Raw genomic sequence first — 15748 nt, 5'->3', positions numbered from 1 at the left:
CCTCTCCCTGCTGCTCCGAAAGGTGAAGCGCGAGGGGAGCGGTGCTGGCAGTCGGGACGTGCGGGCGGAAGCCCTGAAACGCTTCTGTGCGTGGACCGTGCACGTGGGAAAAGCAGGACGCATGCGGTGTGTTTCGGGGCCGCGCGCGGGTCTGGGAGGGGATCTTCCAGGGACGGGGGCGGCTGCCGTGCCGTGTTAAGGACAGCGCCGGGTGGCTCGTTGGGGCCCAGGACTTGTCTTATTTTGACGACTCCCCCGTTCTGTCCGCCCCCCACCCCCTGCCTCTGGCAACCACCTGTCTGTTCTCTTTATCTGTGAGTTCGGGTCTTTTTTTGTTTTTGTAAATGGACATCCAGTTATTCCAGCACCACGTTGAAGAGGTTATTCTTTATTTAATTCACTTTGCACTTTTGTGAAAAAACTTGCCATATTCATGTGGTCTGTTTCTGGACTCTGTTCATCTGTGCCTTCACCAGTGCCATGTTGTTTTGATTATTGTAACTTTGTGGTAAACCTTACAATCAGGCAGTGTGATTTCTCCAACTTTATTCTCCTTTATCATGTTTATTTTGCTATTCTAGTTCCTTTCATTTTCATTTTTGGAATTAGCTTGTTTATAAAAATTATCTTAGCATTTGAATCGGAATTGAGTTAAATCTATAACTTGCAGAGAGTTAACCTCTTTATTATGTTGTTTCCCGTTATACCGATGCGGCACATCCCCTCATTTATATGAATCTTCTTGCTCTTTTTCTTGAGCGTTTTGTAGTTCTCAGTGCACAGACCCTGCAGGTGGTAGACGTGTTTGTGTGTTAGATTTATGCCGAAGCATTTCTTTTTTATATGTATAGCTGCTTTAAATGATACTGTTTTTTTAAATTTTAGTCTAAAATATTCATTGCTAGAATATATTAATGTGATTTGACTTTGTCATAGCCTGGTTAGAGTTGGTTATTAGATCTAGGAGTTAAGTTTGTAGTTTCCTTGGGTTTTCTGTGTAAGCTTTTGGTTTAACTGATTTTTTTTTTCTGTTTTAAATTTGATTTTTGCTCTTTAGTATTTATTTCCCTTTACTTGCTTTGTGTTTACTTTTTATTTTTTAAAGTAGAAGCTTATTAATTTGAGACTTTTCTTCCTTTTAGATATGAAACTTTAATGCCTCATTTTTGTTCAGTTGAAAATATTTTTTACTTTCTTTGAAGAGCTTGTGGTAGTTTTATGTAGTTATCCAAACCTTGTTTTAGCTGGTTATCCAGGTGATAATTCCTGCAGTTCTATTCACTGTTTGTTTCATAATATTACCAAACTCTGTGCCTGGACCTTAAATGATAGCTGAGCTTGTCAGGGGATGGTTGGCGTGAGGTATGTTGAGGTGGAAAAATCATGAACGTGGGAATTTGAATCTAAGCACCATGAGTCACCCTTCTGTCTAGAAGACCTTTGTCTGCCTCCGCTTCCCCCATTACTGGCCCGGCTGGGGCGACTTATTGAAGGTCATTGGACCGGTCACCTGGATACCACCTTATTTCCACTGTTAAAAAGGTTTTAATGGTGAAACTAACTTATTCTTTCATCAGCAAAGGGTTCGTGATAGGGGCTATGTCTTTGTTTCGCTGACTGCCCTGTCTTGATGCCTGGCAGGTAGTAGCTCTTGATAAATACTTGTTGGATGAATGCGAGAATGAGTAAGTGAAACTCACCCTCATTCCCATGGCATTTGGAGATGCCGAGGTAAAGTTCAGGTACGAGTATGAAGTTCACTGACCAGGAGCCAAGTGAGAGCCGAGTCACACTGCCGTTTCAGATTTGACTCAGGGTTGAGTGATGTATTCTCAGGTTCTGGATTCTAGACAGTCAGAAGGTCAGAGCCACCCTGCATCGCAGTGTTTGTCCCACTTGATAGAAAAAATAGGGGGCTGTGGTGGCTCCTCGTTTCAAGGGAGGAACACTGGGCCCCTGTCACTGTGCCTGCGACAGGCTGGGTGCTCACCAGCATCTTGGGGGCTCCTGAAGCTCCGGCCCTGCTGGTGGGACAGGCAGGGTGGGCTGCAGGGAGGGGAGCTCACCTTGACTGATGCTCACCCTGGGGAGGAGTTTGTGAGGGGAGCTAGCAGGGCTGCCCAGGGTGTTACCAGCATGTGGGAATGCAGAATAGGGCCCTCGGGGGCCATATGCTGTCCAGGGGCCCCCCAGTTGTACTCCCTGGTGTGAAGGTACTCTCAGTGGGCCGGTTTGCCCTGGGGGCCCCTCCGAGTGAGAGCTGCCAGCTCACATTTGCGGTCCATCTGCCCCTGTCCAGCCTCAGCAGTATCAGGTCCCTAAGCTGGCACTTCGGTAGTTAGAGTTTCAGGGTTAATGAGTCAACGATTTCTGTAGAATGACATCAACAATTTGGCGAGTGACAATAGGACATTCCAGGTGTCCTTTGGAAAAGTTATTAGCAAAGCCAACAGTTTGAACAGGGACACAGATAGGACATGAACCTTTGGTTCGTGGGGTCAGTGCTGCAGCGTGTGTGCACATTAGCGTCCGTCAGTGGCCACTGAGGGGATCGAGTGCTGCTTCCACAGAGCAGGCCATGTGCACTCCCTTCAGAAGGCATTGGGGATGTTCGGGAGGGTCTACTCAGAAGAAAAAGACAATATTTCAGAATTGGTGCTTTTCCTGAAAACAGGTAGTTGAGAGTAATCAAAAATGAAAAGTCATTCTCAGCACTGCCAGCGGTTCCTCAACCAGAGCGATGACGGTGAGAGATACATACCAGTTCGCAAATGAGTAAGACCGTAGGGGAAGATGTAATCAGCAGCTTTGGAGATTTAAAGTTTTTGTTAGTTACGAGCTGACTGGATTCAACAGATGCCAATGTCACACAGTAGAAGGTGTTTTCAGGCCTCGGCTGTCGCTGGGGTGACGCATGAGCTGGCCCTAAGGTGCTGATGGGAGATTCGGTCCACCAGGGACATGAGGTGCTATCAGTCTGGAGATGAGCTACTTCCTTCCCCAACAATTGTATTTCGCTAAGAAGGAACAGGTGAATTTGATTTTTGGGTAAGTGAAGTGTAAGTCAAACACTCGTTGATGTACAGACAGTACCTTTCTATCAAGCCCACTGAAGCTGCCTGGGGACGTGTGGAAGTGGGGGTGACAGTGCTTGACACGTGGCAGAGGCCAAGCCTGGCCCGCTGTACCAGGTAACAGTCCAGGAAAGGAAGAATCAGTAGATTGGACTTCAACCAGATTAGAAACTTTTGCTCTGTGGTAGAGCTGGCGAATGGGAGAAAAGACGCTACAGGGCGTGAGCCTGTGTCTGCCTCAGTGTCCGACGGAGGGCCGTGCCCTGGGCAGGTGAAGAACTGGAACTCAGCATGCTGCCGAGTCCAGTCAGAACAGAGACACGCCCGCCGTCTCAGCAGGTGGACATGCAGACGAAGGCCAGCCGAGGAAACAGGCCGACGTCGTCGGCAATTTGAAGGGAGCGGATGGAACTCTTGTGAGGTATCACTGCTCACTCGTCATACTGGCTCCAGTGGAGAACGTGGAGTGCTGCCAGGATGCAGGGAGCTGTCTGTGGGGCCTTTGCCTGGGACACGTGTCCCCGCATCGTCCTGGGATTCTCGGGCGCAGGGAGTCGGGCTGCTCGTGGCAGCTCAGTGCGCTGCACTCCCGGGGCTGTGTCGGGCAGGTGGCCCTCTGACTCCTGGGTGCTGGGACAGGTGGCTGACTCAGTGAGCAGCGGTTCTGAAGCAGGACATGGCACTCTGGCACGTGTGGGAGAACTGGCCGTCCTGGCACTGGGCACAGGCCAGCACCCCTGGCACCATGAGTTCCATTCACAGGGACATAGGTCTCTGTGCAGAAGGAAATTCCAGTCCCCTCTGCTGCCCGTGCCCGCTGGTGTCAGAGCCTTGGATGAACTCAGCCGCTTTCTTGGTCCCTTTTTGGTTCCCCATGTGGCCCTGCTCAGGTCAGCAGAAGTGGCTCCTGCGGGCCCTGCTTCGTAACCCTCACAGCTCTCCGTGCCTCATGCTCCTGCCCTCCCCATGCCTGTGACACCGTCATGTCTGCTTCCATGGGCTGCCCTGTGAGACCGTCCCAGTCTGGGAGTGACACAGACATGTCCCTGCAGCTCATCCTTCTTCCTCTTCCACAGATGGCCTTGCCCGTGTGCAGTAGACATGCGTGTGTTCCTGGCGTGGATGGCGGGAAAGCCGCAGCGCTGGTCCCGCCAGCTCTGGCGATGCCTTCAGCTGGATGCGCGGACTCGTGTCTTAGCCGTGTGGGACTGTCACATCTTCAGGAAAATGAGGGTGAAGATGATGGATCTCTTAAATTTAAGTGACGTATTTACGTGTAAGGTGCTTATTTAGCGAAACTCTTCTCGCCATCCGTAGCCAGCGCTCCTCCTGTCCCCTCCAGATCCAGAGTGCAAGCTGTCCTCCCAGGGGACATCCTGGCAGGAGGCGAGAAGCTCGCTCACTGACTTGTAGGTTTGGGTGAGAGTGAGCTGGGCGGCCAGGACCCGGTCCCCTCACACGTCTGGAGTTCTGGCTAGAAGTAATGAACCCTGCTTTCCCCTGCCTCCCCCCACCGCTTTCTGCTCGTGCTGAGGAGCAGCCGGTCCCCGGAGACCAGCGCCGGCGCCGGGGACGTGGAAGTCGCTTCGCTCCACGTGTGCAGTAGTAGTTCCCCACGAGAAGCACCTCCCTCAGAGTGGACTGCTCTTTCCTCCAATCTAAAGGAGCGATATCTGGGTCTGAAAACCGAGAACAAAGCTATACGTGCTTTCTGAAGAGTTTTTAAGCAGTTTTGCCTGAAAGCTGGCCTGTTTAAAAGTCTGGACTGGTGAATGAGGCTGACTGCTTGCTGGTGGGGTCTCGGTGGCCTTGCTGGGTCAGATTGTGTCGGGACCCCGGGGGACGGGGGGGCCTGGCAGCAGGAGGCCGGATCAGCCCCAGACTCATGAGCGTCTCTGTCACCTACACAGCACACTCCCCAGCAGTCTGAACTTGAAAAGCTCTGCTGGAATTCTCACCTTTATGTTCTTCGGGGCAGCCCCGGCCTGCACCCCTGTGCTGCGGTGGTTTCCTTTGACATCGGCCGCTTGTTTTCAAGTTGGCCATGAGAGGCTGGTACTTGCTGTTGGTCCTGTGGCTTAGAACAGAATGGGCCCCAGATGGGCTGTTCTCTTTAATCCCTCCTACAACTGGAGCTCTTGATACAACAAAGAGAAAAGGTACAGGGGACATAGAATATATTTTTTAAAACCAGTAAAAAGGTAAAACCTTCGGTGGTAGTATCCAGGCGCTCACTGGCTGGAGTTAGAGCTGTAACACGGTGGCTCATTTCGGGCGCTTTTCCTGTCTGCTCGTCCATTAGCTAAGCCTTCTGAGGGACAACACGCACGCGTGCGCGCACACACACGCTCGTGCTCGTCGTGTTAACCTGTGGTTCTTGAGCATTTCCCCTCCTCACTGAGTATCAGAAATGCCCTAATAATCCTAGTGCAGGTTTCATCTTTATCCTCATCACCTTATTGAAGTTATTCTTATGGAACTTTCTAAATTTCACATTGGAAATGTGACATAAATTAGAGCGTGATGCCTACAGCAGTACAGGGGAGCCTGGTGACTGCCGCGGTGAGCGTGTGGGCATGAAGGGCGGCCGAGTCTGCTGTCCCGATGGTGCTGAGTGGCCTCAGGCTCCAGGTCACGACAGCCTTTCGTGAGATCAGGGCTCAAGTGGAGAGAGGGCGCAGGGTGGGATGGGACGTCTCAGGCTGCGGGGGCTGTTTGGCGATGCAGAAGGGACGAAAAGCAGGCGGACGGCTTTCCTCGGGATTTGTGACACCCCTGGAGCCTGTCTGTCTTCGGCCTCCCACCCCGGAGGGCCATCGCTGTCGCCCCCTCTGGCTTCTTTCTGTGCATGACCTGCTAGCACATGGGCAGGGCCATCTGTACACGTCCTCCTGTCCAGCCTGGAGGCTGGGGCCCTAGTGTTGATCACACGTTTGAACGTGTGCTGGGTGCTGGTGGTCCTTGTTGGGTGCTCTGCCCGCTTCCTGAAACATTTCACTTTGTGTGTGTGATCTTTCAGGTATAGATGGTAACAGGTGTGCTGCTGATATTTTATCAGTGAGAAAAGTGAGACCCCAAGAAGTCTGCCATTGTGGGTCCCCGCTTGTGCTCAGAGGAGGAGAGGCCCCAGGTCTGCCTGCTCCCAGTCCCCTGGTGGGTGGGTACTTGCCTGGATGTCATAGTCTGCACAAAGCAAGCCTGCGCGGAGCTGATGGCTGTGCCTCCAGCAGCAGGACGAGAGGGAACACGCCTCCCAGGGTGCCTCCCCGCCTTATAAAGCCATCAGCCTGAGGAGAGGGCTCCCGACAGCCATGCACTTCCAAACATGGAGATGATGGCTTCGCTATATGCAGCATTCATTCCAGCGTTAAGTAACAAACCGCTGGCACCAGAATGGAAGCCAGCCCCGTGAGGCCCGTCCGTTCACCCAGAGGCGATCCTGGCACGGCCGGGCTCCTCGGCTCCTAGCAGGGCGCTGCGTCTCTCGGAGACCGCGAGCTCCGGGCCTGACTTTTCCAGAATGAGGCCGAGGTGGAGGACCAGGGGACGTGCGGCACGGCCCGCCTTCACTCGTGCGTGTGCTGCGCCCGCCGTCCCTCCTCGTCTCTAAGCCTCAGGCTTTACACGAGCTCCAGACTCCAGAATGGGGGAGAGAGAATTCCTTTTGGGGGGCGGGGGAGAATGACCTCTCTGCCTCAGCATGTGATTCACTCACCTGCTGGTGGTTTCACTTTACTTGCGTTTTCATTTTAAATTTATGCTTTGTGTGTAACTGTAACTGAACACGTGACAGCTTTATTTCTACTGCTGAAATTCGTAGTCTTATGGAACTTAACAAACTTTTCATAAAGTGGAAAGTGTTTCGAAAGACCTGTTTTATTTCTCACTATAGTTACCAAGAATATTTGCACTTATTTTTCTGTTACTCAGTTTTATTTCTAAGATGGAAAGGAGCTAAATGGCCGTCTTGAGTATTCAGCATGGAAAGTTCGCTCTTTGGAATTTTATGGAAAAACTAGATCCTGTGGTCGCATCTTCTAACGTCAGCAGCTGCTTTTCAAGGGCAAAATTCTGTAGACGTGGCTTCGGGGCGAGCTGAACCCTTTGTTGATGGTGCTCTTTTGGCTTCCAGGCTGAGAGAGCACTCATTAACCTGCCGTAAGCCAGGGGACAGCCAGCATAGGACGGAAACTGTTAAATGCATCCTCGCTTAGAGATGTGGCCTGGCATGCTGTGTCCTCCTCTGTGACCTTCCCCCTGAGGTTACACGGTTCACACTGAGGACTGTGCTCCTTTCAGGTCCAAGGCGAGGAGAGAGGTGCAGCTAATCCATCCTGCAGCCCGAACTTGACAAAGTGAAAGAGAAGCACCGTGCGTTTCCATGGTGACACCATGGCACTGATTGTAGGTCAACCTCAGACAGAAACCAAGGAGGCATTCTGGGTGGATGGAGTGGTGTGTGAAGCCAGCCAGCTTCTGTCTGTGTACCTATTATCTACATCTGTCCTATTCACCTATCTGTATCTGTTTGTCTTTTACCTATCACCTTCTATATCTGTCATCTGTCAGTCATCTATTTACCATCATCGATCTGTAGCTACCATCTCGCTCTCTCTCTTATCTGTCTTCGTTATTGTATCAGCACAAAAACCTCATTGCTCTCCCCAGAACAAAGGGTAGAACGTAAGTGCCCCTGCTGGAAATTTGCTTCTCAGTTCGCAGTAAGCCTTGTCTGTTGGACCCAGAGTTAAAAATACCCAGACTTTCTCCATGGGAAACACAACGTAGCAAGGGCATTTTAACCCTGACGCTCATGGTGCCTGAGTGAACCTGGTCCCCTGTCACAGGCGCTGGATCCTTTTTGAGTCACACCCAAGCTGCTGACTTACAGGGACCGGGCATTCATCACCGATTCCCCCGCCGCCCTTCCGCTAAGCATAAGCCGTCGCCCGTGTTTGTCCTCCTTACAGATGCGTTTGTCCGGTCGTTTACTGGTCACGCTGCGACACTGTGTCTGCTGCTCGCTTGTGTGACTAAACCCATCAACATGCAGTTGTGACATAGCAGGGGTCGGGATGCAGTCCGAGGACAGCGATTCGCAAAGACGTCACCACCTGGTGTTGAGAATGAGCCACGCGGGACCCATGGCCTCCTGGGAAGACCACCACTGTGACCTGGGTGGAGTCTGTGCAGGGGGAGACCAGCCACCGTGGTGTCACTGGGCTGGGCCGGTTCTGGGAGGTGACAGCAGGCCGCAGCACGTGCGAGGTTGTCCCTGAGAAGAGGGCATCCTGGGCTAGTGGAGCTGGGCAGGACGTCCAGGTGGCGAGATGCTGACCGCGTCGGTGCCAGCTGGAGGTGTAGATTCTGGGCGTGGTTTCAGTGGGCAAGGCTTTAGACTTGGACAGGCTTTGTTTTCTTTTTAGATCTGGGGTCTTGAGCGAAAAGCATAAGCCCTTTTGGTGCCTCAGCTTCTTACCTGTGACATCAGCTACCATAGGGACTAAGGAGTTGTCACGCGTAGGACAGTCCACACTAACCTCTCTGCCTCAAGAGACTCATGGTTTCTTGGGAAAAGCCCATGTTTCCCTTACACTCAAGGTCTTAACAGTCGGAGTTTCCCAGCATAAGACGACTCAGCCGGAGTTCAGGGGAGTGTGTGACGGCCTGCCCCACAGAGAGTGCTCAGACTTCACCTGGGAGATTTCTAGAGCCCGAGCCAAGCTTGGGTGCAGAACAAACTGAAACAGGTTGGACTTGACTGTGGACGTGTGTGAAGCCCCCGGGAGATGCCCTAAGTACCAGGTGGCCAGGGGATGGCTGGGAAAGGAGCAGCGGTGTCAGCCAGTGCACAGGAGCCTCTCAGAGGCCACCGTGTGCTCGTGGACGGCGACCCACCCACTCGCCCTCCATAGTTTTGTCAGTTCCCGAGACTGGTCAGGGACATGCACTGGAGGACAGCGAATGGCTAGGGAGGCTGGGGCAGCCGTCTTCTCGGGGGTCTTGAGGGGCCAAGAGGATGGGCTGCAGTTGTCTTCCTCTGTCTTGAGATGGTACAGGGTTAGTGGTCATCTAGCCCATTTCCCGTTGGCCCCGAGAATACTGGCTGGTGGCACTTGTGGCTGCAGTGTTTACCCCGAGATAACTAGCAGATTATGTCCTGATCTCACCCCCAAATTCTACGATGCACCGCTTTAGTGTATCAATAATCTTTGGAAACAAATGTCATTATTCTATTTACAGCATTCTGGTTTCAGTGAGTCCCTCGCTGAAAACATCAAGTCCTAGAAAACGCAGCGTCCTGTGTGTGATGCTGAACGAACGCTGGCAGCGAGCCGCGCTGCTTTCTCTAAACAGGAAAAGGGCAGGAGAGAAGGGGATGACGTGAGGGCCCGTACCAGCCAGCGTCTCGTGCATTTGCTCCCCGTTCCCTGGCCCTTTGCAACGCCGTCGCAGGTGTGCATGTGCACGCGGGTGCTTCGGTCGCGTGGCCGACATGGGGCAGGGTGTGGGAGGCTATCCACGCACTGACCGTGGCCAGCCACGTAGGCTAGCATCCAGCGTGCTCCCAGCTGAGCGCAGGCGTGTGCTCCACGTCGTCCTGTTCGCAGCTCGCGTTTGAAAGCAAGCCGTGTGTTTATGGCTCCGCAGCGAGCCCCGGTCAAGCGTCAGACGTTAGACACCGAGGGCACTGTGTGGTCTGGTCAAGTCTAGAGAGCATCCACCACTAGAAAACGCACATTTACCAATTCACGTATGACTCGGTAACTTTTCACGTGTCTGCTGTAATTTTACTCAAACTTGGCTCTCTTGGCTCTTCTCGGAATGATGCTTTGATCAGAATATTAGGGGGAAAAAAGCAAATTCTAAAAACTTCAAGGACAGAATCAGTATTTTGTGGGCATTCGCGCTCGTAACTGGGAAGGGCCGTGGTGTGTCACAAAGGCGTCTTGTCTTGTGTACTCAGCACTGAGGAGGAAAGTCAGCGTACTGGTGACGTCTCTGCCCGTCCATATGTGAATCTACGCGTCTAACGTTTTAATTCGTGTCTTACCGACAAGTACCTTCTCTCATATTTTGGATTTCCATGGGTCTCATGTTCTTTCGCTTTGTTTACTTGATGTTTTCATTTGGTCTAAGTCACTTATTTTCAGTAACACCCTAGCAGTTCGAGGTCCTTGGTACCGACATCCTGATTAAGGCTCCTTAATGACGATGTGTGCTGATCAGTGATGGTTTGGGGTGGCTGCCTGTGGCGCAGACACCTGCACAGTCGTTCCGGACCCCACCAGAGCCGGAACCTCGCGAGCGGGGCGGGGGGAGCCAGCCTGTGTGTGGCCAAGGGTTTTTACATGACATAAGCTACAAGGTATGTTTGTTTGAGGGCAGGAGAAGAAGTCAAGGTGAAGGATGTAAAGTGCCTTCTTTTAAATTATAAGGCAAGCAGAGGACACAGACAGCTGTAACTGTATGTCGTCTTCAGTGCCATTGAGTGATCAGCTCTACCCGTGGGGACTGTTCTGAATCTCTCTCCTTCTCTTACAGGTGACATCACACAAAAAGGGTATGAAAAGAAGAGGTCGAAGCTCATTGGAGCCTATCTGCCCCAGCCTCCGAGTACGTAAACCTTAACGGTAACACACGTTGTCTGGTTGTAAGTGAACTGCCACACGCAAGAGAAACAAGTCATCGCAAACCCTTCCTTAGTCCCTGACCCGGGGAAGACCGTGCTTCTGACGTGGACTGGCCACATCCATCCCTTCATGCGACTGCACATATATTTTGTGAACCCACAAGACGCACGGCTTTCTATAAGTGTGCCTGGTCAATTTAATAGGTATTTCATCTGTAGAGGGCAATAATGTGGTTGATTACTTCAAAATGCTATACTCATAAAAAATATAGGAGCTAGACTTTTGATGTAGTGAGTTAAAAATCATTGCTGTTACTTATGGTTTAAACCAAGCCAGGGTTTTTATTGGTGTCCTTGGGGGTCAAGGCAAACCTAGAAATCTGGGAAATGATGTAATATCCTGCCTGGGGTTACAAAATCGTAAAGGTCGGTGTGTTTTGAAATGCGATTGTACCTGGTTTTGGCCTATTCCCCACCGTGGAGTCCGTTTCGCTCCAGCGTTTTCACGTGTCCGGGTGTGTGGAACCTCTCCGCATGTGAGCCGGGTTCTGCCCGTTCCAGGAAATAAAGTGCTGCCAGGCTGCAGCTCCCACACCTTGGTGTGGTCCGGGCTGACCTCGGCAGTGCCTAGGCTTTGGGAGGGTCTCGCAGCCAATGCTCCAGGAGGAAGCATGGCCGCGTCAGGGCTGCAGGTGCCGCCCGGCCCCCACCGTTCTTACTGGTGAAACGAAACCTTTAAAGCTGCTCAGATGCTTCTGCTGGGGAATGGTTAAGTCTCAGGCGCACGGTGTGGCCCCCCAGTTCCGTCCCTCCTGCGCTCCAGGCTGTGACATGCCAGCAGCGCTCTGCTGGCGTGAGTATGTCCTGGGGCTCACGGTCCAGACACTAGGTTCGTGTATTGGGTTTCTGCTGTGTTTATAGTTTTGTTCCGTGTGTCCTTCTTTCTTCCCTTCAGTCTGAAGGGACCTAACACAGAGGAGGAGCGGCTGTGCAGGCTGGCGTAGCTGCATCTGGCTTGTAAGGGGAAGAAGCAAGGTTGCAGCCGAGTAAATTAAAAACGAGCCAGTTTTTGGTGGGCTGGCGCCCGTGTGTGGAATGCCCTAGGAGCAGGTGTGGGCAAATGACTAGACAGTGGACCCCCTTCCTCTTCTCTCATCCTCCAGCAGAGCGGCATGGTGACGGCAGTCCTCTCGGCCATCACCGTGAGTCCCTTTTGGCAGGCACCCCTTCACGTCTCGGAGGATGGCTGGCAGGCTGACCGTAGGCTCTGGACAGTGTCAGGTTTCCGCTTCTGGGCCTTACCAAACGAGAGTGAAACAGAAGCAGCTCCCGGCAGGTGGCCGTCCAGCCGCGGTGCCGAGAACGGGGCCGGCCGTGCTGGCTGGGCGCTCAGGGCGCCCTGTGGTGTGTGGCCCTGTGGGGCTTTGTGCTGTTCTGCGTGGGGTCCGCGGCTCTGCTCAGCGCTGTAACAAATTTAAAAAAAACTAAAGTTTGAATTAATTAGTTTTTTTTCAACTTGTTACAGCAGCGAATGGAGCTGCGGTGGCCCGGTGCAGACTGCAGCACAGTGAAGGCGCCCCGAGGAGACCGCCACACTCCAGCCACATCGGGGTGTGCGACATCCGAGAAGCCGCCGGCAGGGAGCGTGCGGCCAGCACTGCAGGAAACCGGCCTCTGTTTTACTTTCGTTTCGGTGAGCGCACTTTTCTGAGAGAGAAGCCCCCCGGCGGGGACGCGTGTGAGGTGGACCGTCACCCGGCACCATTGCAGGCACAGCTCCAGGGCTTCGTGCTGGGGTCCGGGGTCCCGTGCGTGCGCCCCGTCCTGCAGACGCGCTCACGGGGGCTGCCGGGGGCCCCGCACTGCTGCCGTCCCGCTGGCTCAGGGCCAGTTCTGAGTGTTTTCTGTTAGAACGGAACGCGCCGTTTTCACAGCCCCATTTTCCCAGCCGGGGCACCACTTAAAAACACTCGAGAAAGAAGGACGCGTGATAGATGCTAAAATTCTTCTTGAAATTGTTGGTCTTCCACCTATCTTTGTCTCATAGCCAGAGAGCTTGGCAAAGGAGGGACCAGCAGGTCCTGGCCGCTGGCATCTGCTGAAGGGACCAGGAGCTACAGCCGTCACAGCCCTGTCCCCACGGGCAGACTTATGGGTTTGAGAGAGAAATTATAGCAGTTACCCACAGAGTGTACCCTCAGAGTAATGACCCCCACACCCCCAGGTCAGAGTGGTCGAGGTGACAAAGCTTTAGATGCACAGAGCCCGAAAGTCCAGTGCCCTACACCTTTCCCTAGAATGAGAAAACACACACTTGTAAGTTTTAGGCTTATCTTAAGGGTTTTATCTCAAAAGGCACTGTTGGAAAATCCTGCACAAAATGTAGATGAGCTTTAATGTTACAGTTGGGCTCCATGATCTCAGGAGGGGCATGCAACCTGGTCACCCAGCTGTGGCTGCCCCACCCCCACCCCACCCCCGCAGCTGCTTGCTGATGGGTGTGTGACACCCTTGTGGGAGGAGGGAGGGTTGGTGGGTGGTGGAGTCAGGCGTTAGCTGTGGGGTCCTTTGCACAATCCCAGGAGCCTCCGGCGCCTGGCGGGACCGTGAGGCTGAGAGCCTGCTTGGGGACGCTGCTCTGACGGCCCGGGCCCCCTCCCCCGGGGCGGAGGCCCCACCAGCTGTGCCACGCTTGCCTCTGTCTTGGTTTCTGGGAAGTGCGGGCGGACAGCCTCTCGCACCAAACTCGGTCTGGGCGGCGGCGGGAGAGCAGCTGGCCTGACCCGAGACTTCCCGCATGGGCTCGGGCTCGGGGGCCGTCCCCTTGGTGCAGGGCCTTTGTGCCTCACGTCCTCTTCGCCAGCTGCCCTTGTCCTGCCGTCCGCTTTCCTGTAAGGGGTTCGTGTTCTGGTGAACCCTCTTTTTTTTTCCACATTATTTTTATCTATCAGAGAAAATTCTAAGACTTCTTTAGAAAGTATTCTAGAAATATTTCCCAGATGTTTTTTCAAGACCTGCGAATGACTATGAGTTAGAGCGACTTGCTCAGGCGCTCGGCAGAAACCAATAGGTAGCTCGCTTCGGCGCTGCCAAGGCCGTCCCTGGGGCAGGTGGGTTCCTGGTTTTGTTCTGCTCAGCGGTGAGTGACTGTCACGGAATATGTGGTGTGACTCAGCTTCCCCGGAAGGTACACATCTTCAGCGAGCATGTGTTGGATGCTTGCCTAAACCTAAGTGACAGAAAGTGTCCCCGAAGCCACAGAGAAAACTGAACGTCGTGTATTCAGTGAAGGAAAGGGTCAGAAAGCACATGTGGGGGATCACCGTCAAAGAGAAAATGTGTTTAGGGAAGGTTCTCGTCCGGTCCTGGTGCTCTTGCAGTTTTTGGCTATGCGGCGTCTTTCAGAACCATCTCATTAATCTCTAAACCTCATAAAACTCGCAGAAAGAGAGATTAAACTTCACTGTCCAGGAATATCGTAACACTGCGTCGACTCCCACAGCCGAGCCTCCACGCCGTCGGGACAGGGCCCTGGCGACGAGAGGCAGTGAGATCCAGTGGCTCTCTCCGTGCCTGCATGCAGTGCCCGGTTTCCCCACGGGTGGGTGGCTGGGCCTGGCTTTCTGTGCGACTGCCCACCTGCCACCCCCACGATGACCGGCCTGCGTGGGCGCGGTCTCCAAGCCCAGCGTGGCTTTTTTTCGGTAGCCAGATGGCTCTGCGCTGTCACAGGATTTGCCATGATCGAGCAGTTGTGGCACTCTGGGGGACTCGTCTGAGGTGACTAGTGGGCAGTTCTGTCTATCATCCAGCCCCGGAGTCGGTTGTGGGACCAAAGGGTTCAGCCTCGGCGGCAGGCCTGCCCTGGCTCCTGGGCAGAGCGCCTTTCTCTGTCCACGTCTGGTGCTGCCGGGGCCTGGTCTGTGTCTGCAGGGTCTCGCAAACGGCGGCCTGGCCGGCCTTTAGCTGATGTCGTCGGATGTTCATGCAGTTTCCCGTGACACGTTGGGCACGCGCTGGGCTCTCTGCCTGCCCCTGCACGTCGTTTGAAGCTCAGTTCAAGTGTCACTTCTACACGGATTCCTTCCCTGGTCACTCTGGGTGGGACAGGCCATCTGGCCTATTGGTCACGGCATCCACTTCTGGAGCACTCACAGCACTGCGGATGGGTCGCTGTGGGTGACTGTCCCAAGACCCAGCTAGCCCACAGTGCCGTCTCCTCCCGACGGCGGTGAGTACTCGGCAGACGCTTGCTGAATGATGAACTGGGCAGACCGACGGAAACTGTCTGCATCTGATGGACTGGCGCGGGAGCCGGGGCCAGCTCAAGGTACATGTGCTGGCGGGCAGCTCTAGTTACCACTGCCACATGTTCCCGTGTGTCCCCTGAGCAGCCGGCGCGTGTGCTTACCTGAGGGCACGAGGGAGTGCGGAGAGCCAGCCAGGGACGCGGGGAGCCGGGCGCCCCCTGGTGGTGCCCGATGCGCACCGGCAGACGGATGCTCCCCGCGGTCCCAGTTCCATCGCAGTTCCTGATGTGGATAAGTTTAAATGCCAGACAGTGCATCAGGTGCTGCTGGCGGTGTCCACGTCTGAAGGACTGAAGGATGAAATGGTTTTGCCCTCTGCTCATTTCCGCCGGCTCAATATTACTAATCCCAGATCTCAGCACTGTCACTGGGGAGGTGCTGTCCTGTACTCCTGTCCTCAGGAGGGGCTGTGTTCTCGGGGGCTGCCTGGCCCCCCTGCAGACTCTCCCGTGGGGTCGTGGGGGTGGCCTGTCGTCTACAGACACGTTTGTGAGTGTTGCGCTTTGGCCTCCGAGATGAGGAACGTCCTCACCTGAGTCGCGTACCAGCGTGTTCCGCGCTCTTTGGGAGGTGAAGCTGGTGGCAGCCTTCTCCAGTGTGGTCAGTCACTCTGACCGTTCCCTTTAAATTGAGAGCCTTCGCGCTCCTCCGATGCCGGGCACACAGTCCGGTCCGTATCTTCTTTCTGCCACAAGATCCAGTCTCCCCAGGCACGGCTCGGTGTTTGACCA

The 15748-nt window shown here is 53.9% G+C and overlaps 1 protein-coding gene across 9 annotated transcripts in view; it reads left to right on the top strand.

The window, feature by feature from the left end:
* DIP2C (disco interacting protein 2 homolog C) overlaps positions 1-15748 on the top strand; it is a 204834-nt gene that overhangs the window by 108992 nt on the left and 80094 nt on the right. For 4 of the 9 annotated variants that reach the window (XR_003048439.1, XM_025051681.1, XM_025051683.1 and 1 more), the window contains exons 2-3: positions 10620-10691; positions 12233-12400. Coding sequence is in view for 7 of the 9 variants with exons in the window: in XM_025051681.1 (XP_024907449.1) it covers positions 10620-10691; positions 12233-12400 (240 nt within the window). In the remaining 2 variants the exon portion in view is untranslated. Of the gene's footprint in view, positions 1-10619; positions 10692-10711; positions 10912-11690; positions 11910-12232; positions 12401-15748 lie in introns of those variants that run through there. The other 5 variants (XM_025051686.1, XM_025051687.1, XM_025051685.1 and 2 more) reach the window with 3 other exon arrangements.

Source organism: Pteropus alecto, unplaced genomic scaffold (assembly GCF_000325575.1).
Source record: "Pteropus alecto unplaced genomic scaffold, ASM32557v1 scaffold108, whole genome shotgun sequence".
In the NCBI taxonomy this organism is placed as follows: Eukaryota; Metazoa; Chordata; class Mammalia; order Chiroptera; family Pteropodidae; genus Pteropus; species Pteropus alecto.
This window is presented reverse-complemented; position numbering and strand designations above follow the sequence as displayed.